The sequence below is a fragment of the Entelurus aequoreus genome, linkage group LG18 (genome assembly GCF_033978785.1).
Source record: "Entelurus aequoreus isolate RoL-2023_Sb linkage group LG18, RoL_Eaeq_v1.1, whole genome shotgun sequence".
NCBI lineage: Eukaryota > Metazoa > Chordata > Actinopteri > Syngnathiformes > Syngnathidae > Entelurus > Entelurus aequoreus.
In genome coordinates, this window is record NC_084748.1 from 11,036,212 (window position 1) to 11,058,711 (window position 22,500).

The 22,500-nt window shown below is 34.8% G+C and overlaps 1 protein-coding gene across 1 annotated transcript in view; it reads left to right on the forward strand.

The window, feature by feature from the left end:
• The window catches only part of LOC133633504 (synaptogyrin-1-like), a 58,405-nt gene extending 36,424 nt beyond the window's left edge, over positions 1 to 21,981 (forward strand). The window contains exons 2-4 of the mRNA XM_062026045.1: positions 17,580 to 17,817; positions 19,352 to 19,497; positions 21,065 to 21,981. Of these exons, the coding sequence (XP_061882029.1) occupies positions 17,580 to 17,817; positions 19,352 to 19,497; positions 21,065 to 21,169 (489 nt within the window). The 3' untranslated portion in view covers positions 21,170 to 21,981. The remainder of the gene's footprint in view (positions 1 to 17,579; positions 17,818 to 19,351; positions 19,498 to 21,064) is intronic.
• Positions 21,982 to 22,500: the final 519 nt, after the last annotated feature.

Here is a 22,500-nt window from a genome sequence, read left to right on the forward strand (position 1 = left end):
CGCTGGAAGGTGAATGGAACATTGAGAGGAAAGGAGCCAAACACTTTTTATTTTAATGCCAAAAGGGACAAGCGGTAGAAAATGGATGGATGGATGGTATACAGTACACTCTTAGAAATAAAAGTGCTAAGTAGAACCATATAAGGTCATAGGAGAACCCTTTTTGGCTCCAGGTAGAACCTTTTTATAAAGGTTCCACCTGGAACCCTTTTGGAGGGTTCTACCTAGAACCCAACATGAAGGGTTATACCTAGAACTGTGTGTGTAAGGTTCCACTCAGAACCCCCCATGAGAAGTTCTACAAAGAACCCACGCAGGGAGTTCCACTAAGAACCCTTTCGTATTTCAAGGGTTTCATCTAGAACCCACACAGGGAGTTCCAATAAGAACCCTTTCATTTGTCAAGGGTTTCATCTAGAACCCATGCAGGGAGTTCCACTAAGAACCCTTTGATGTTTCAAGGGTTTCATCTAGAACCCACACAGGGAGTTCCACTAAGAACCCTTTCGTATTTCAAGAGTTTCATCTTGAACCCACACAGGGAGTTCCACTAACAACCCTTTTGTATTTCAAGGGTTTCATCTAGAACCCACACAGGGAGTTCCACTAAGAACCCTTTCGTATTTCAAGAGTTTCATCTTGAACCCACACAGGGAGTTCCACTAACAACCCTTTTGTATTTCAAGGGTTTCATCTAGAACCCACACAGGAAGTTCCACTAAGAACCCTTTCGTATTTCAAGGGTTTCATCTAGAACCCACGCAGGGAGTTCCACTAAGAACTATTTCTTCCAAAAACGGTTCTCTGGATCAAAATAGTTCTTACTGGAACCCTTAGTGTTAGTGAGAACCCTTTTAAAACCAATTATTCAGAAAAGGGGTTTTAAAGAGTTCTCTGGATCAAAATGGTTCTTACTGGAACCATTAGCGTTACCATGAACCCTTGAAAAACCCTTTCTTCGGGAAAGGGTTTTTCAGAAGCAAATGGTTCCAGTTAGAACCTCAGCCCTTGTAGAAGAACCCTTTTGGAACCCTTATTTCTAAGAGTGTAGGTGGTCAACAGATTTCTGTCTATAGAATGGAACACTGGTGGTCCTCAAGGCTCTCATCTATGACTCTTCTACTTTTATTGTCATTATCCACCTTGTTTTCAACACACACCCTCAACACAGTGACCACAAACTCTAGTCAATTGCTAGCTATACTGTTAGCATGCTAACATTAGCATGTTAGCTTTTTTAGCTCATTTTGCAGGTGTACACCCCAGAGTCTGGTACTTGGCGCATGCTAGTGTTAGCATTCTAGCTTTTTTTGGTATTTGACACATGCTAACTGTTAGCATGCTAAAATTAGCATATTAGCATGCTAGCTTTTGTTACACGCAAGTGTTGTACATTTTGTTACGTGACGCTACCTTGCCATTAGTTGTGGTATCGTACGCAGGCATGACGTACTTCTTCCTGAAAATAGACCAATTCTGTGTACCGTATTTTCCAAACTATAAGGCACACCTATAAACCTCCAATTTTCTCAAAAGCTGACAGTGCGCCTTATAATCCAGTGCGCCTTATATATGGACCAATATTGAACCACAACAGGTCTCGCAACTACGGGATGCATAACGTAACCCCAGCCTCTACTGTAGCGTCTATTCTATGCGCCTTATAATCCGGTGCGCCTTATATATGAACAAAGTTTTAAAATAGGCCATTCATTGAAGGTGCGCCTTATAATCCGGTGCGCCTTATAGTGTGAAAAATACTGTAAAATGTGTTGGTTATAGATTTGTTATTGACAAAACGCTTGTCTATTCATCTTAGGGATGGGCGATATATCGAGATTGTAAGATATATCGTCCAAAAGGGACAAGCGGTAGAAACTGGATGTATGGATGGATGGACGCTACCTGCCGCTCTAACTGTTAGCATTTCTTTCTAATTTCATGGCTATTATTGCCGTATTCCACCCGTTTTCAACACACATCCTAATCAACACAGTGACTAGGAACTCGAGTCAATTGCTAGCATGCTAGAATTAGCATGTTATAATGCTAACATTAGCGTGTTAGCTTTTTTTCCAATTTTGCCGGTATACACCTAAAAGTCATATGTTTTGGTACATGACGCATACTGCTAGCATGCTAACAATAGCATGATAGCTGTTTGGCTAATTTTGCAGGTGTACTTGACACATGCATTCTAGCTTTTTTTGGTATTTGACACATGCTAACTGTTAGCATGCTAACATTAGCATGTTAGCTTTTTTAGCTCATTTTGCAGGTCTGGTACTTGGCGCATGCTAGTGTTAGCATTCTAGCTTTTTTTGGTATTTGACACATGCTAACTGTTAGCATGTTAAAATTAGCATATTAGCATGCTAGCTTTTGTTATGCATTTTGCAGTTATACACGCAAGTGTTGTACATTTTGTTACGTGACGCTACCTTGCCACTTTGTTGTGATATTGTACGCAGGCATGATGTTGTCAGGTTCAAACATCGATGACATCTATTAAACAAGACAAGAAGCAAAGAATTAAACTAGGGCTGCAACAACTAATCGATTAAAATCGATTATAAAAATAGTTGGCGATTAATTTAGTCATCGATTCGTTGGATCTATGCTATGCTATGCGCTGAGGAATTTTTTTTATTTTTTGTATTTATTTATTTATTTTTTATTCTTTTTATAAACCTTTATTTATAAACTGCAACATGTACAAACAGCTGAGAAAGAATAATCAAAATAAGTATGGTGCCAGTATGCTGTTTTTTTTAAAATAAAATACTGGAAAGGATAGAAATGTAGTTGGTCTCTTTTATCCGATTATTAATCGCTTAATCGAAGTAATAATCGACAGATTAATCGATTATCAAATTAATCGTTAGTTGCAGCCCTAAATTAAACAGAGACAGAATTCAATTTTGCTCAGTGAGGAGAAACGTGTAGAATCTGTACCCTTGGACAGTGTCATTTACGCTCTGCCAAAAGATTGCACGCCTCCTTCTTTTATCTGGACCTTCCCTGACCACATGGCAACAGCTGCTTCCAAAGGGAGACGGGGTCGTAAACAGCCATCGCCTTTGATTACAAAACAGTTCAAAAGAAAAGGTCGGTTCAAAAAAGAGGTCGTAAAAGAGTTAAAAAAAAGAGGTTCGTAAAAGAGTTCAAAAAAGCGGTGCCTGGAGGGGAGTCAGGCCATGCTTCCTCTCCGCTTTGTAGTTCTTGGGTCACGACAATATCTTTCTGTTGATTACAATACATGAAAGAAACAGAACACCTTCATGTTCCTACACAGTGGAGTTTTACGAGCCTTCTTCTTGGTAGGTTCAAAGACAGCTTTTGGTCTTCTCGCCAGGGAACTCATTTCAACAAAAAGTTTTTGTGATAACTTAGATACAATTATTCTAACAGATGTACTTCTTCCTGAAAATAGCGCAATTCTGTGTAAAATGTGTTGGTTATAGATTTTGTTATTGACAAAACGCTTGTCTATTCATCTTAAAGCTGGGCGATATATCGAGTTTGTAAGTTATATCGTTATATTTTTTAAACACGATATGAATGAAGAAAATATCGTAATATGTTATTGTCAGTACTATCAGAAAACAAAGACTAAAACGGACTACAACCAACGCTAGCAATGGTTGTACTGTGTTGGCCCGGCGTGCTAGCTTTTGTTGTGCATTTTGCAGGTTTACTTCCAAGTGTTGTACATTTTGTTACTAGACCCTATCTTGCTGGGTTGAGGGCAGTGGGGGGAGAAAGCAGAGGACAACGGAGGCGATGATGCAAGCGCTCTATAAATAGTGCCGCCTCCGCGCCCTTGCCGCCCCTAACGCTTTTTCCTCCGCCAATCACATCCCCGCCGCACGTCTTCACGGGCCCTTCTTAATGAATAAGGTTGCCTGGAAATGTCCTCCAGTCCTTTACGATGCGAAGCGGGTGTAAAGTGGGGCGGGGCCTGCGGGGCGAGGAGGACTCAAGCCCGGTGATGCTTGGTGTTGTTAGCGTGTTTGGCAGCTGATGCGAGTACAAACAATTTCTATGGATGCGGCCGTTCATAGTTGAAACGATACGGTACCAATTCCCCGTGCCCGGGAAGCTATATCGGTACCAATTTTTGCCTGTATTAATACATGTTTATGAAATCTATTTTTTATTGCAACATTATATCATGATTTGCAAGTATGACATCAAGTTGCTGTCGGGTTCAAAAACTGATAACATCTATTAAACAAGACAAGAAGCAAGGAATCAAACAGAGACAGAATTAAATTTGGCTCAATTGAGGAGAGACGTCTGGACTGTACTCTTTGAACAGTCTCCATCACGCTCCTGATGAAAGATTGTACGCCTCCTCTTTTATTTGGACTTTCCCTGATTACATGGCAACAGCTGTTTCTAAGGGGCGGGGGTCGTAAACAGCCATCGCCTTTGATTACAACAATTCAAAGAAAAGGTCGTAAAACAGTTCAAAGAAGAGGTCCCCTGAGGGGAGTCAGGTAGATCTCGGGTCTTTCTGTTGATTACAATACATGAAAGAAAAAGAACACCTTCATGTTGCTTCCCATCCTACACAGTGGAGTTTTACCAGCCTTCTTCTTGGTAGGATCAAAGACAGCTTTTGTCTTCTCGCCGGGCGCTCATGGCAACACAATGTTTTGTGATAACTTAGATACAATTATTCTAACAGTTGCAAGTCCAAATCATTAGATGGCAGTAGTGTAAAGTTTATGGTGTGTTGTTTTATTTTTTGTTGCGCCCTACAAAGTGTTTACACTGTAAGTGTTTATACATATACGCAATTGTGTTTGTATGTTTACATTTCTCTCTATTTTTTATTTTAATTTTGTTTTTTTACATTTTTATAGCAATTGCCCGTTTTTTTGAGCTCTCATGTAATTTAAAAATGTTGTCTATTTCCAGGAATGAATAGACAACTTTTCAAACTTCCACATTTCTCAACCGGGTTTCAAACGATTCCACCATCAACACATTCCACTCCTTCTGGACATTTAAACTAACACCTTTTTAAAGTTCTAAAAAGTCCAGTTTTTTCACAAATTTCCAAATTTTCCACTACTTCTCCCACATTTTTCAACAATTTCAACAAATCTATTGACAAGACAAGAAGCAAAGGAACTCCAACAGAGACAGGATTCAATTTCGCTCATGAGGAGAGCTCCTGTGTGCCTGCGCCCTCGCACAGCGTCACCACACCGCTCTGACTAGGGAGTTCCACGCATCCTCTTTTATTTGGGCCTTTTCTGATTACATAGCATTACATTACGCAGCTGCTCCTAAGGGGAGGTGGTCATAAACAGCTGTTGCACTCGGTCATAAACAGTTCAAAGAAAAGGTGCCTGGAGCTGCGTCAGGTCTGCTCCCTCTCCGCTTTGTAGATCTCGGGTCAGGACAAGGTCTTCCTGTGGCTGTCAATAGATCAAAGAGACCGACACCTCCATGTCGCATCCCATCACACACAGTGGAGTTTTACAAGCCTTTTGCTTGATAAGATGAAGGACAGCTTAAGTTGTGTGATAACTTATATACAATTATTCTGACAAGCATGTTAGCTTTTTAACCAATTTTACAGGCATACACATCAGAGTCTAGTCTTTGACGCATGCTAATATTAGCATGTTAGCTTTTTGGCCAATTTTACAGGCATACACCTCAGAGTCTGGTCCTCTACCCATGCTAATTTTAGCATGTTAGCTTTTTGGCCAATTTTACAGGCATACACCTCAGAGTCTAGTCTTTGACGCATGCTAATATTACCATGTTAGCTTTTTGGCCAATTTTACAGGCATGAACCTCAGAGTCTGGTCTTTTACCCATGCTAAGTTTAGCATGTTATCTTTTTGGCCAATTTTACTGGCATACACCTCAGAGTTTGGTCCTTGACCCATGCTAATGTTAGTATGTTAGCTTTTTGGCCAATTTTACAGGCATACACATCAGAGTCTAGTCTTTGACGCATGCTAATGTTAGCATGTTAGCTTTTTGGCGAATTTTACAGGCATACACATCAGAGTCTAGTCTGTGACGCATGCTGATATTAGCATGTTAGCTTTTTGGCCAATTTTACAGGCTTACACCTCAGAGTCTAGTCTTTGACGCATGCTAATGTTAGCTTTTTGGCCAATTTTACAGGCATACACCTCAAAGTCTAGTCTTTGACGCATGCTAATGTTAGCATGTTAGCTTTTTAGCCAATTTTACAGGCATACACATCAGAGTCTAGTCTTTGACGCATGCTAATTTTAGCATGTTAGCTTTTTGGCCAATTTTACAGGCATACACCTCAGAGTCTGGTCCGTTACCCATGCTAATTTTAGCATGTTAGCTTTTTGGCCAATTTTGCAGGCATACACCTCAGAGTTTGGTCCTTGACCCATGCTAATGTTAGCATGTTAGCTTTTTGGCCAATTTTACAGGCATACACATCAGAGTCTAGTCTTTGACGCATGCTAATATTAGCATGTTAGCTTTTTGGCCAATTTTACAGGCATACACATCAAAGTCTAGTCTTTGACGCATGCTAATGTTAGCATGTTAGCTTTTTGGCCAATTTTACAGGCATACACCTCAGAGTCTGGTCCTTTACCCATGCTAATTTTAGCATGTTATCTTTTTGGCCAATTTTACAGGTATAAACATCAGAGTCTAGTCTTTGACGCATGCTAATGTTAGCATGTTAGCTTTTTGGCCAATTTTACAGGCATAAACCTCAGAGTCTGGTCCTTTACCCATGCTAATTTTAGCATGTTAGCTTTTTGGCCAATTTTACAGGCATACACCTCAGAGTCTGGTCCTTGACCCATGCTAATTTTAGCATGTTAGCTTTTTGGCCAGTTTTACAGGTATACACATCAGAGTCTAGTCTTTGACGCATGCTAATTTTAGCATGTTAGCTTTTTGGCCAATTTTACAGGCATAAACCTCAGAGTCTGGTCCTTTACCCATGCTAATTTTAGCATGTTATCTTTTGTCGCCAATTTTACAGGCATAAACCTCAGAGTCTGGTCTTTACCCATGCTAATTTTAGCATGTTAGCTTTTTGGCCAATTTTACAGGCATACACCTCAGAGTCTGGTCCCTGACCCATGCTAATTTTAGCATGTTAGCTTTTTTGCCAATTTTACAGGCATACACCTCAGAGTCTGGTCCTCTACCCATGCTAATTTTAGCATGTTAGCTTTTTGGCCAATTTTACAGGCATACACCTCAGAGTTTGGTCCTTGACCCATGCTAATGTTAGCATGTTAGCTTTTTGGCCAGTTTTACAGGTATACACATCAGAGTCTAGTCTTTGACGCATGCTAATTTTAGCATGTTAGCTTTTTGGCCAATTTTACAGGCATACACCTCAGAGTCTGGTCCTTTACCCATGCTAATTTTAGCATGTTATCTTTTGTCGCCAATTTTACAGGCATAAACCTCAGAGTCTGGTCTTTACCCATGCTAATTTTAGCATGTTAGCTTTTTGGCCAATTTTACAGGCATATACCTCAGAGTCTGGTCCTTTACCCATGCTGATTTTAGCATGTTAGCTTTTTTCGCCAATTTTACAGGCATACACCTCAGAGTTTGGTCCTTGACCCATGCTAATGTTAGCTTGTTAGCTTTTTGGCCAATTTTACAGGCATACACATCAGAGTCTGGTCTTTGACGCATGCTAATGTTAGCATGTTAGCTTTTTGGCCAATTTTACAGGCATACACCTCAGAGTCTGGTCTTTGGCGCATGCTAATGTTAGCATGCTAGCCTTTTTGTTATTCCACACTTGCTAACTGACATCCCTGCCTGTCCAAAAACAAAGAACGTTAGCCCATCCATGAGCGTTGACACAGGATGAGAGTGAAAAAGTTTCCATTCATGAGCACTGCAGATTTTTGTGTGTTTGTCCTTTTGTGTCGCTGTCATTCAGGACACAAAGACGCACACGCAGCTGTGTAAACGACACTACAAGGGCACGAGCACAGGGACGTGTGGCTGTTCCACCACTACTGTGCATCACGTGAAAATGTAAAAGAAAATAGATATTTTTTCCCACAAAGTTGGGAGCGTAAAATGATGCAAAATGTAACTGTGGAGGAGCGATCGCATTAAATAAATGGCATGTCATTATTTTGAGAATCAGATTAAAGTCTTTAAATGCTTTTTTTATTATGAAAGTAAATGTTTTGTAATCTAAAAGTATGTGAAATGTAACTGTGGAGAAGCGATCGCAATAAATAAATGGTATGTATTTAGATTGTGTGGATTAGTCTCACGTCTAAATGCTTCTTATTCTGAAAGTATGCCAAATGTAACTGGGGAGGAGTGATTGCATTAATTGCAGAATACATCTTTATTGTGGTTGTGTGGATTAATTTGTAGTCTTTGTTGCTTTTTACTATGAAAGTATGTACAATTTAACAGTAGAGGAGCAATTGCATTGTTTAAATTGTATTTGTCCTTTAGACTTTGTTTTTTTTAAAGTTTTTTAGATGCTTTCTATTTTTAAAGTATGCAAAATCTAACTGTGGAGGAGCGATCGCATTAAATAAATGGAATGTCTTTATTTAGACTTTGTGGATCAGTTTAAAGTCTTTAAATGCTTTTTTAAATATGAAAGTAAATGTTTTGTAATCTGAAAGTATGTAAAATGTAACTGAGGAGGAGCGATCGTAATAAATAAATGGTATGTATTTAGATCTTGTGGATTAGTTTCAAGTCTAAATGCTTCTTATTTTGAAAGTATGTAAAATTAAAACTGGGGTAGAGCGATCGCATTAATCGCAGAATACATCTGTATTGTGGTTTTGTGGATTAATTTGTAGTCTTTCTTGATTTTTATTATGAAAGTATGTAAAATGTAACTGCAGAGGAGCAATTGCATTATTTATATGGTATTTTTCCTTTAGACTTTGTGTTTTTGTTTGAAGTTTTTTAGATGTATTCTATTTTTAAAGTATGCAAAATGTAACTGTGGAGGAGCAATCGCATTATATAAATGGAATGTCTTTATTTAGACTTTGTGGATCAGTTTAAAGTCTTTAAATGCTTTTTTTAATATAAAAGTAAATGTTTTGTAATCTGAATGTACGTAAAATGTAACTGTGGAGGAGCGATCGCATTAAATAAATGGTATGTATTTAGATCTTGTGGATTAGTTTCAAGTCTAAATGCTTCTTATTTTGAAAGTATGTAAAATGTAACTGGGGTGGAGCGATTGCATTAATCGCAGAATACATCTTTATTGTGGTTTTGTGGATTAATTTGTAGTCTTTCTTGATTTTTATTATGAAAGTATGTAAAATGTAACTGCAGAGGAGCAATTGCATTATTTAAATGGTATTTTTCCTTTAGACTTTGTGTTTTTGTTTGAAGTTTTTTAGATGTATTCTATTTTTAAAGTATGCAAAATGTAACTGTGGAGGAGCAATCGCATTATATAAATGGAATGTCTTTATTTAGACTTTGTGGATCAGTTTAAAGTCTTTAAATGCTTTTTTTAATATAAAAGTAAATGTTTTGTAATCTGAATGTACGTAAAATGTAACTGTGGAGGAGCGATCGCATTAAATAAATGGTATGTATTTAGATCTTGTGGATTAGTTTCAAGTCTAAATGCTTCTTATTTTGAAAGTATGTAAAATGTAACTGGGGTGGAGCGATCGCATTAATCGCAGAATACATCTTTATTGTGGTTTTGTGGATTAATCTGTAGTCTTTCTTGATTTTTATTATGAAAGTATGTAAAATGTAACTGCAGAGGAGCAATTGCATTATTTAAATGGTAATTTTCATTTAGACTTTGTGTTTTTGTTTGAAGTTTTTTAGATGTTTTCTATTTTTAAAGTATGCAAAATGTAACTGTGGAGGAGCGATCGCATTGAATAAATGCCATGTCTTTATTTAGACTTTGTGGATCAGTTTAAAGTCTTTAAATGCTTTTTTAAATATGAAAGTAAATGTTTTGTAATCTGAAAGTATGTACAATGTAACTGTGGAGGAGCGATCGCATTAAATAAATGGTATGTATTTAGATCTTGTGGATTAGTTTCAAGTCTAAATGCTCCTTATTTTGAAAGTATGTAAAATGTAACCGGGGAGGAGCGATCGCATTAATCGCATAATACATCTTTATTGTGATTTTTTTGGATTAATTTGTAGTCTTTATTGCTTTTTATTATGAAAGTTTGTACATTGTAATTGTAGAGGAGCAATTGCATTATTTAAAGTGTATTTTTCCTTTAGACTTTGTGTTTTTGTTTGAGGTTTTTTTAGATGCTTTCTATTTTTAAAGTATGCAAAATGTAACTGTGGAGGAGCGATTGCATTAAATAAATGGCATGTCTTTATTCAGACTTTGTGGATCAGTTTAAAGTCTTTAAATGCTTTTTTATAATGTAAGTAAATGATTTGTAATCTAAAAGTATGTGAAATGTAACTGTGGAGGAGCGATCGCATTAATCGCATAAAACTTATTTTGATATTGTGGTTTATTTTGTAGTCTTTATTGCTTTGTATTCTAATTCAATGCAAAATGTCAAGTATTTAGATGCTTTTAATTAAAGTATGCAAAATGTAACTGTGGAGGAGCGCTCGCATTATACACATAGTAGAGCTTTATTTTGATTTTGTGGCTTATTTTGTAGTCTTTATCCTTTTTTAGTATGAAAGTATGTGAAAATGTAACTGTAGAGGAGCAATTGCATTGTTCATATGGTATTTTTCCCTTAGACTTTGTTTTTGTTTGAAGTTTTTTTAGATGCTTTCTGTTTTGAAAGTATGCGAATTGTAACTGTGTAGGAGTGATCGCATTATTTAAATGGCATGTCTTTATTTGGACACTGTTGAATAGTTTAAGTCTTAAAATCCTTTTTATTATTAAAGTATGCGAAATGTAATTGTGGAGGAGTGATCGCATTAATCGCATAATAGATCTTTATTTTGATTTTGTGGCTTAATTTGTAGTCTTTATTACTTTTTTATTATGAAAGTATGTGGAAATATAACTGTAGAGGAGCAATTGCATTATTTAAATGGTATTTTTACTTTAGACTTTCCGTTTTTGTTTAAAGGTTTTTCGATGCTTTCGATTTTAAAATTAATACAATAAATGCATTTTATTTCGATTTTGTGGTGTAATTTGAAGTCTTTATTGCTTTCTATTCTAGTAGTGTGTAACTGTGGAGGAGCGATCGCATTAAATACATGGTATGTGTTTATTTAGATTTTGTGGATCAGTTTAAAGTCTTTAAATTATCTTTTTTTATCCAATAAAATTTATATTCTAAATTGGATTATATTCTAAAAGTATGTGAAATGTAACTGTAGAGGAGCAATCGCATTAATTGCAAAATACAATTTAAAAAAAAAATGTGTGGTATAATTTGAAATCCTTACTGCTTTTTATTGTGAAAGTATGTGAAATGTTTGTGAAATGTTTCTGTGGAGGAGCAATTGCATTCGTTACGTCATACATCTTTCCGTTGACTTTGTGACTTAGGTTGGAGTCCAACTTGCTTTTTACTCCGACAGTATTTGAAATGTAACTGTGGAGGAGTGATTGCATTAATTAAAGGGCACACCTTTATTTGGATTTAGTGGATTAGTTCAACGTCTTTAAATGCTGTCTGTTCTGAAAGTATGTGAAATGTTACAGTGGAGGAGTGATTGCATTAATTAAAGGGTACACTGTTCTTTGGGTTTAGTGGATTAGTTTAAAGTCTTTAAATGCTTTCTATTCTGAAAGTATATAAAATGTTACTGTGGAGGAGCGATTGCAGTAATTCAATGATGTCTCTTACTTTGCACTAAATTGTAGTGTTTTGAATGCCTTCTACAATAAAAGTGTGTGAAATGTTACTGCGGAGGAGCGATTGCATTACGGTTGGCTATGGCGCCGATGTGCACGTGGGGAGCGCGCTGACATAAATGTGTGTGTAATATTCTCACGCCACCATAGTTCCATTACTAGTTCCCCAGGAGGAGCCTTTGGGGATGTAGATATATAGATGTAGATGTAGATGTTTCCTCATCGTACGCTCGCCTCCTTCCCGCAGTGAGGAGAGGCGGTATCCTAGCAACCGTCTCTTGCTGTTGACTCCATTTTGTGGCCCTGCGTGTGTTTGTGCTCGCCCTCCAGCAAACACTGACAGGACATCACAGCAGAGTGGAAGCATCAAACATCCACTCATCTTCCTTCTCATGCACATGCACACAACAAGGCATTTCATCACATATGACAACTTTTTTGATGGACATTTGATGAAATATGACACCTTTTTGTAGACATTGTATGAAATATGACACCTTTTTGTAGACATTGTATGAAATATGACACGTTTTATAGATATTTTATGAAATATGACACGTTTTTATTGACATTTTATGAAATATGACATGTTTTTATTGACATTTTATGACTTGTTTTTATAGACATGTTATGAAATATGACACATTTTTTTATTGACGTTTTATGACATATGACATGTTTTTATTGACATTTTATTAGTATATGAAATGTTTTCATAGACATTTTATGAAATATGACACGTTTTTGTTGACATTTTATGACGTATGACATGTTTTTATTGACATTTTATTAGTATATGAAATGTTTTTATAGACATTTTATGAAATATGACACGTTTTTATTGACATTTTATGACATGTTTTTAGACATTTTATGAAATATGACATGTTTTTATTGACATGTTATGACACATGACATGTTTTAATAGACATTTTATGAAATATGACATGTTTTTATAGACATTTGATAAGATATGACATGTTTTATAGACATTTTATCAATATGTTATGATTTATAGACATTTTATGAAATAACATGTCTTCATAGACATTTAATGAAATATGAAATGTTTTTATAGACATTTTATAAAATATGACATGATTTATAGACATTTGATCAAATATGACATGTTTTTGTAGACATTTTAGGAAATATTATATGTCTTTTCAAACATGTTATGAAATATGACATGTTTTTGTTGACATTTTATGACGTATGACATGTTTTTATTGACATTTTATTAGTATATGAAATGTTTTTATAGACATTTTATGAAATATGACACGTTTTTATTGACATTTTATGACATGTTTTTAGACATTTTATGAAATATGACATGTTTTTATTGACATGTTATGACACATGACATGTTTTAATAGACATTTTATGAAATATGACATGTTTTTATTGACATGTTATGACACATGACATGTTTTTATAGACATTTGATAAGATATGACATGTTTTATAGACATTTTATCAATATGTTATGATTTATAGACATTTTATGAAATAACATGTCTTCATAGACATTTAATGAAATGTGAAATGTTTTTATAGACATTTTATAAAATATGACATGATTTATAGACATTTGATCAAATATGACATGTTTTTATAGACATTTTAGGAAATATTATGTCTTTTCAAACATGTTATGAAATATGACATGTTTTATAGACATTGTATGACACATGACATGTTTTTATTGACATTTTATGACACATGACATGTTTTTATTGACATTTTATGAAATATGACATAATTTTATAGACATTTTATGACACATGACATGTTTTATAGACATTTTATGAAATATGACATAATTTTATAGACATTTTATGACACATGACATGTTTTATAGACATTTTATGAAATATGACATGTTTTTATAGACATTTTATCAATATGTTATGATTTATAGACATTTTATGAAATAACATGTCTTCATAGACATTTAATGAAATATGAAATGTTTTTATAGACATTTTATAAAATATGACATGATTTATAGACATTTGATCAAATATGACATGTTTTTGTAGACATTTTAGGAAATATTATATGTCTTTTCAAACATGTTATGAAATATGACATGTTTTATAGACATTGTATGACACATGACATGTTTTTATTGACATTTTATGACACATGACATGTTTTTATTGACATTTTATGAAAAATGACATGTTTTTATTGACATTTTATGAAATATGACATAATTTTATAGACATTTTATGACACATGACATGTTTTATAGACATTTTATGAAATATGACATAATTTTATAGACATTTTATGACACATGACATGTTTTATAGACATTTTATGAAATATGACATGTTTTTATAGACATTTTATCAATATGTTATGATTTATAGACATTTTATGAAATAACATGTCTTCATAGACATTTAATGAAATATGAAATGTTTTTATAGACATTTTATAAAATATGACATGATTTATAGACATTTGATCAAATATGACATGTTTTTATAGACATTTTAGGAAATATTATATGTCTTCAAACATGTTATGAAATATGACATGTTTTATAGACATTGTATGACACATGACATGTTTTTATTGACATTTTATGACACATGACATGTTTTTATTGACATTTTATGAAATATGACATAATTTTATAGACATTTTATGAAATTTGACATAATTTTATAGACATTTTATGACACATGACATGTTTTATAGACATTTTATGAAATATGACATGTTTTTATAGACATTTTATCAATATGTTATGATTTATAGACATTTTATGAAATAACATGTCTTCATAGACATTTAATGAAATATGAAATGTTTTTATAGACATTTTATAAAATATGACATGATTTATAGACATTTGATCAAATATGACATGTTTTTATAGACATTTTAGGAAATATTATATGTCTTTTCAAACATGTTATGAAATATGACATGTTTTATAGACATTGTATGACACATGACATGTTTTTATTGACATTTTATGACACATGACATGTTTTTATTGACATTTTATGAAATATGACATAATTTTATAGACATTTTATGACACATGACATGTTTTATAGACATATAATGAAATATGACATGTTTTTATAGAGATTTTATCAATATGTTATGATTTATAGACATTTTATGAAATAACATGTCTTCATAGACATTTAATGAAATATGAAATGTTTTTATAGACATTTTATAAAATATGACATGATTTATAGACATTTGATCAAATATGACATGTTTTTATAGACATTTTAGGAAATATTATATGTCTTTTCAAACATGTTATGAAATATGACATGTTTTATAGACATTGTATGACACATGACATGTTTTTATTGACATTTTATGACACATGACATGTTTTTATTGACATTTTATGAAATATGACATAATTTTATAGACATTTTATGACACATGACATGTTTTAATAGACATTTTATGAAATATGACATGTTTTTATAGACATTTGATAAGATATGACATGTTTCATAGACATTTTATGAAATATGACATAATTTTATAGACATTTTATGACACATGACATGTTTTAATAGACATTTTATGAAATATGACATGTTTTTATAGACATTTGATAAGATATGACATGTTTTATAGACATTTTATCAATATGTTATGATTTATAGACATTTTATGAAATAACATGTCTTCATAGACATTTAATGAAATATGAAATGTTTTTATAGACATTTTATAAAATATGACATGATTTATAGACATTTGATCAAATATGACATGTTTTTATAGACATTTTAGGAAATATTATGTCTTTTCAAACATGTTATGAAATATGACATGTTTTATAGACATTGTATGACACATGACATGTTTTTATTGACATTTTATGACACATGACATGTTTTTATTGACATTTTATGACACATGACATGTTTTTATTGACATTTTATGACACATGACATGTTTTTATTGACATTTTATGACACATGACATGTTTTTATTGACATTTTATGACACATGACATGTTTTATAGACATTTGATAAGATATGAATTTTTTTATAGACATTTTATCAAATATGTTATGATTTATAGACATTTTATGAAATGACACGTTTTCATAGACATTTTATGAAATATTACATGTCTTTTTTAGACATGTTGACATGTCTTCATAGACATTTAATGAACTATGAAATGTTTTACAGACATTTTATGAAATTGACATGTTTTTATAGACATTTTATAAAATATAACATGTTTTTATAGACATTTTATAAAATATGACATGTTTTTATAGACTTTTTATGAAATATGACATGTCTTTATAGACATTTTATCAATCAATCAATCAATCAATCAATGTTTATTTATATAGCCCTAAATCACAAGTGTCTCAAAGGGCTGTACAAGCCACAACGACATCCTCGGTACAGAGCCCACATACGGGCAAGGAAAAACTCACCCCAGTGGGACGTCAATGTGAATGACTATGAGAAACCTTGGAGAGGACCGCATATGTGGGTAACCCCCCCCCCCCCCCACCCCCCCACCCCCCCGGATGTCGAGTGGGTCTGACATAATATTGTGAAATATGACATGTATTTATAGACATTTTATGAAAAATGACATGTTTTTATTGACATTTTATGAAATATGACATATTTTTATAGACATTTTATGAAATATGACATGTTTTATAGACATTTGATCAAATATGTTATGATTTATAGACATTTTATGAAATTACACGTTTTCATAGACATTTTATGAAATATGAAATGTTTTTATAGACATGTTATGAAATATGACATGTCTTTATAGACATTTTATGAAATATGACATGTCTTTATAGACATTTTATGAAAAATGACATGTTTTTATTGACATTTTATGAAATATGACATAATTTTATAGACATTTTATGACACATGACATGTTTTTATAGACATTTTTTGAAATATGACATGTTTTTATGGACTTTTTATGAAATATGACATGTTTTATAGACATTTGATGAAATATGTTATGATTTATTTACATTTTATGAAATTACACGTTTTCATAGACATTTTATGAAATAGAAAGACATGTTGACATGTCTTCGTAGACATTTAATGAAATATGAAATGTTTTTATAGACATGTTATGAAATATGACATGTCTTCATAGACATTTTATGAAATATGACATGTTTTTATAGACATTTGATAAGATATGCCATGTTTTATAGACATTCTAGGAAATATGATATGTCTTTTCAGACATTTTATGAAATATGACATGTTTTTATAGACATTTGATAAGATATGACATGTTTTATAGACATTCTAGGAAATATGATATGTCTTTTCAGACATTTTATGAAATATGACATGTTTTTATTGACATTTAATGAAATATGACATGTTTTTATAGACATGTTATCAAATATGACATGTCTTCATAGTTCTAGACAATCCAACAGCAATTACAGTAGGTAATGTTGTATATCTGTCTCATACCTGTAAGAATCCTGCGTGTGACTGATGCATTAAGGAGTGGGACTATCCAGGACCAGCTGCATTGTGCTCAAACAATCATGTGTGAGCAGAGAGTACTGTATCATGTCTTTTGGACTTGTCAGGTCGTACAGGTCGGTAGTGCATTCTTCACTCGGGCTTCAAGTGAGGCAAAAACCATTCAGGTTTCATGAGTTTCCTTGGTATGAGATCATTGGTGTGTTGCAGTAAAAGTCCTCGCGTCCAGACTTCATCCTCCGCTGTCCTTCGTCCGCAGCTCTTCTCCATCGTCATCTTCGGCTGCATCGCCAACGAGGGCTACATCAACCGTCCCAACGAGGTGGAGGAGTTCTGCATCTTCAACCGCAACCAGAGCGCCTGCAACTACGGCGTCTTCATGGGCTCCATGGCCTTCCTGTGCTGCGTGGCCCTCCTGGCCCTGGACATCTACTTCCCGCAGATCAGCAGCGTCAAGGACCGCAAGAAGGCGGTGCTGGCCGACATCGGAGTGTCAGGTACTGGTCCTGATGCAGACCTCCACATCACATGTCTCCACATGGAACTACAGGATCTACTGGTCCTGATGTAGACCTCCACATCACATGTCTCCACATGGAGCTACAGACTTTCCCTGATTACATGGCAACAGCTGTTTCTAAGGGATGGGGGTCATAAACAGCCATCGCCTTTGATCAAAAACAGTTCAAAGAAAAGGTCGGTTCAAAGAAAAGGTTGTAAACAGTTCAAAGAAAAGGTCGCCTGGAGGGGAGTCTGGTCCTGCTTCCTCTCCGCTTTGTAGTTCTCGGGTCAAGACAAAATCCTTCTGTTGATTACAATACATCAAAGAAACAGAACACCTTCATGTTGCTTCCCATCCTACCCAGTGGAGTTTTGCAAGCCTTCTTCTTGGTAGGATCAAAGACAGCTTTTGTCTTCTCGCCGGGCGAGCTCAACTCAATGTAACACAAAGTTTTGTGATAACTTAGATACAATTATTCTGACGGAAGGGATCTGTGGTTCCTACGATGCGAAGCGGGTGTAAAGTGGGGTGGGGCCTGCGGGGTGAGGAGGACTCAAGTCCGGTGATGCTTGGTGGTGTTAGCATGTTTGGCAGCTGATGCTAGTACAAACAATTTCTATGGATGGGACCGTTCATAGTTGAAACGATACGGTACCAATTCCCCGTGCCTGGGAAGCTATATCGGTACCAATTTTTGGTATTTTTGCCTGTATTAATACATATTGATACAATCTATTTTTTATTGCAACATTATATCATAATTTGCAAGTATGACATTAAGTTGCTGTCAGGTTCAAACACTGATGACATCTATCAAACAAGACAAGAAGCAAGGAATCAAACAGATACAGAATTGAAAATTTGGCTCAATTGAGGAGAGAGACGTCTGGACTGTACTCTTTGTACAGTCTCCATCACGCTCCTCTTTATTTGGACTTTCCCTGAATACATGGCAACAGCTGTTTCTAAGGGAGGGGGGTCGTAAACAGCCATCGCCTTTGATTAAAAACAGTTCAATGAAAAGATCGTAAAACAGTTCAAAGAAGACGTCCCTGGAGGGGAGTCGGGTCCTGCTTCCTCTTCGCTTTGTAGATCTCGGGTCAAGACAACATCTTTCTGTGGATTACAATACATCAAAGAAACAGAACACCTTCATGTTGCTTCCCATCCTACACAGTGGAGTTTTACAAGCCTGACAGACGGGATCTGTGGTTCCTCCTCTGCGTCACTGATCACGTGACTGGCTTCCTCATTATCTCTCAAAATGGCTCGGGAATCTCCGTGAGATTGATGCTATTTTGATCATATCTATTTATTAGCAAAACTTGGCAGGTTTTTAGGTTTCATAAATTCGATATATATGACAATAGCCTCAATATACACGTGATTTGATGCGTTCTAGTAGGAAGTTATGATCGTGAAGTAGCAGCAACATGGATGACGCATCAACATCCATATTTAGTAAGAAGTGGTCTTTGTCCAACGTCTTATTGTTCATTCACGGATTCGTCGTCTCTTCCTGTCTGCAGCGTTCTGGTCCTTCATGTGGTTTGTGGGCTTCTGCTTCCTGGCCAATCAGTGGCAGGTGACCGACCACGGTGACGACCCGCTGAGGGAGGGCGTGGACGCCGCGCGGGCCGCCATCACCTTCTCCTTCTTTTCCATCTTCACTTGGGTGAGTTCCCTTCCCGCGACGTTCGCCAAAGAGTCCCAAGATTCCCACGCATTTCTTCCACGTTGGAGGAGCCGTTCTCCAGAAAGTCGTTTTGTTTTTTTTTCCCTGATCATTGTGGCGATCTGGCGGGTTAAAGTTAAGGAGTCTTGTGGTTTCAAACTGTGGGTGCACCACAGGGCTAGTGACAACGTGTGCGTGTTGGCTGGGGCGTTGTTGATGTTTTGGCGTTGTTGTTAAGTAGAGATGTCCGATAATATCGGGCTGCCGTCATTACCGGCCGATAAATGCTTTAAAATGTAATATCAGAAATTATCGGTATCGGTTTCAAAAAGTAAAATGTATGACTTTTTAAAAGGCCGCTGTGTACACGGACGTAGGGAGAAGTACAGAGCGTCAATAAACCTTAAAGGCACTGCCTTTGCGTGCCGGTCCAATCAAATGATATCTACGGCTTTTCACACACACAAGTGAATGCAAGCCATACTTGGTCAACAGCCATACAGGTCACACTGAGGGTGGCCGTATAAACAACTGAAACACTGTTACAAATATGCGCCACACTGTGAAGCCACACCAAACAAGAATGACAAAACACATTTCGGGAGAACATCCGCACCGTAACACAACAGAACAAATACCCAGAACCCCTTGCAGCACTAACTCTTCCGGGACGCTACAATATACACCCCCTACCCCAAAACCCCGCCCACCTCAACCTCCTCATGCTCTCTCAGGGAGAGCATGTCCCAAATTCCAAGCTGCTGTTTTGAGGCATGTTAAAAAAAATAATGCACTTTGTGACTTCAATAATAAATATGGCAGTGCCATGTTGGCATTTTTTCCCATAACTTGAGTTGATTTATTTTGGAAAAACTTGTTACATTGTTTCATGCATCCAGCGGGGCATCACAACAAAATTAGGCATAATAATGTGTTAATTCCACGACTGTATATATCGGTATCGGTTGATATCGGAATCGGTAATGAAGAGTTGGACAATATCGGAATATCGGATATCGGCAAAAAATCCATTATCGGACATCTCTATTGTTAAGTAGAAAGTCGATCCATTAGCTCTTGGTTACGTTCACTGCATAGCGCGTTATATTGTGTTCAGAGTGGAGAACCTTTTAATAGAATATGGAACCAATTATTCACATGTACTTTGTTCCTTATGGGGAAGTACGCTTCAATATACAATAATAATAATAATAATAGATTTTATTCGTAAAAAGCACTTTACATTGAGTAAACAACCTCAAAGTGCTACAGTGTATTAAAAAAAATACAAATAAAAATATTTAAAATAAAAATAAAAACTAGAACAGCCAAATAGCTAAAACTAGTATGTATACATAAAAAAAAGAGGCTTTTTTAAAAGCATCCACAGTCTGTGGTGCCCTCAGGTGGTCAGGAAGAGCGTTCCACAGAATGGGAGCGGCGGAGACTTTGGTGGACTTTGCTATTTACGAACCCTGTTCAGGAACCAATTAGGTAGGGAAATGGGGGTTCCACCGTAATGGGTGGACGTTGGAACATGGGTGTGACGTGGATGTTGTTCCGACAGGGCGCCCAGGCTCTGTTCTCCATGGAGAAGTTCAAGAACGTGTCGTTTGAGGAGGAATACATCAAGCTGTTCCCGCCGCAGCTTCATCAACCGCCGCTTATCTGATGCTGCTTTTCTTTTTTTGCTTCCATTTTTAATTTCGAAAAGAGAGTTCTCAGGTTTTTGATTATTTTACCACTTTTTTGGGGGGAGGCTTTTTCTTCCACGATCATATTATATTTAGGGATGGGTACCCAATTCTGTACTTTTATAGCCACCCACCAAATTCTGGGTATCGAACTTTTATTAGTAGATTGCACAGTACAGTAAATATTCCGTACAGTTGACCACTAAATGATAACACCCGAATACGTTTTTCAACTTGTTTACGTTAATCAATTCTTATTAAAGTAGACAATCGGTCAGGCCTCTGAGTAATGTTCCCATTTTCAACACTAACAAAGCAAGCATGCTTGGTAGGGAACACTCGAACATAAAGTAAGGCTCCACTCTTCCAAAATGTGCGAGCTTGATGCTAATTTACATTGGATTTGCCATAGACAGGCTACGATTAGCATTAGCGATTTTACATGGCGATTTCAACACCTCCAAACTTAGTAGCGAAACTACAACTGAGATGACTGTTACAATCAAACAGCTGATGTATAAAATTATTACATTATATTATTATTATTATTTATTTAAAATAGCGGCAGCACATATTCATGAACATACGTACATATATACACATACAGTCTGTGTATTTATGTGTATATATACACATATATATGTATATACACACATATATACTGTACATACACAAATATATATATATATATAGATATATACACATATGTATATATACATGTATATATATATACATATACATATATACATGTATATATATATACATATACGCACATATATACACATATATACACATTTTACATACAGTATATACACACATATACATATATTTTTATATTTGTATATATGTATATATTTGTAAAAAATTGTATATATATTTGTATATACATATATGTATATATTTTTGTGTATACATATATACACACATATATACATACAGTATATACACACATATATACATATATTTGTATATATATATATATATATATATATATATATATATATATTTGTAAAAAATATGTATATATATTTGTATATACATATATGTATATATTTTTGTGTGTATATATATGTATATATACATATATATATATATATATACATATATGTATATATTTTTGTGTATTCATATATACATACAGTATATACACACATATACATATATTTGTATATATATATATATATATATATATATATATATTTGTAAAAATATGTATATATATTCGTATATACATACATGTATATATTTTTGTGTGTGTGTATATATATACATATATGTATATATTTTTGTGTGTGTATATATATATATA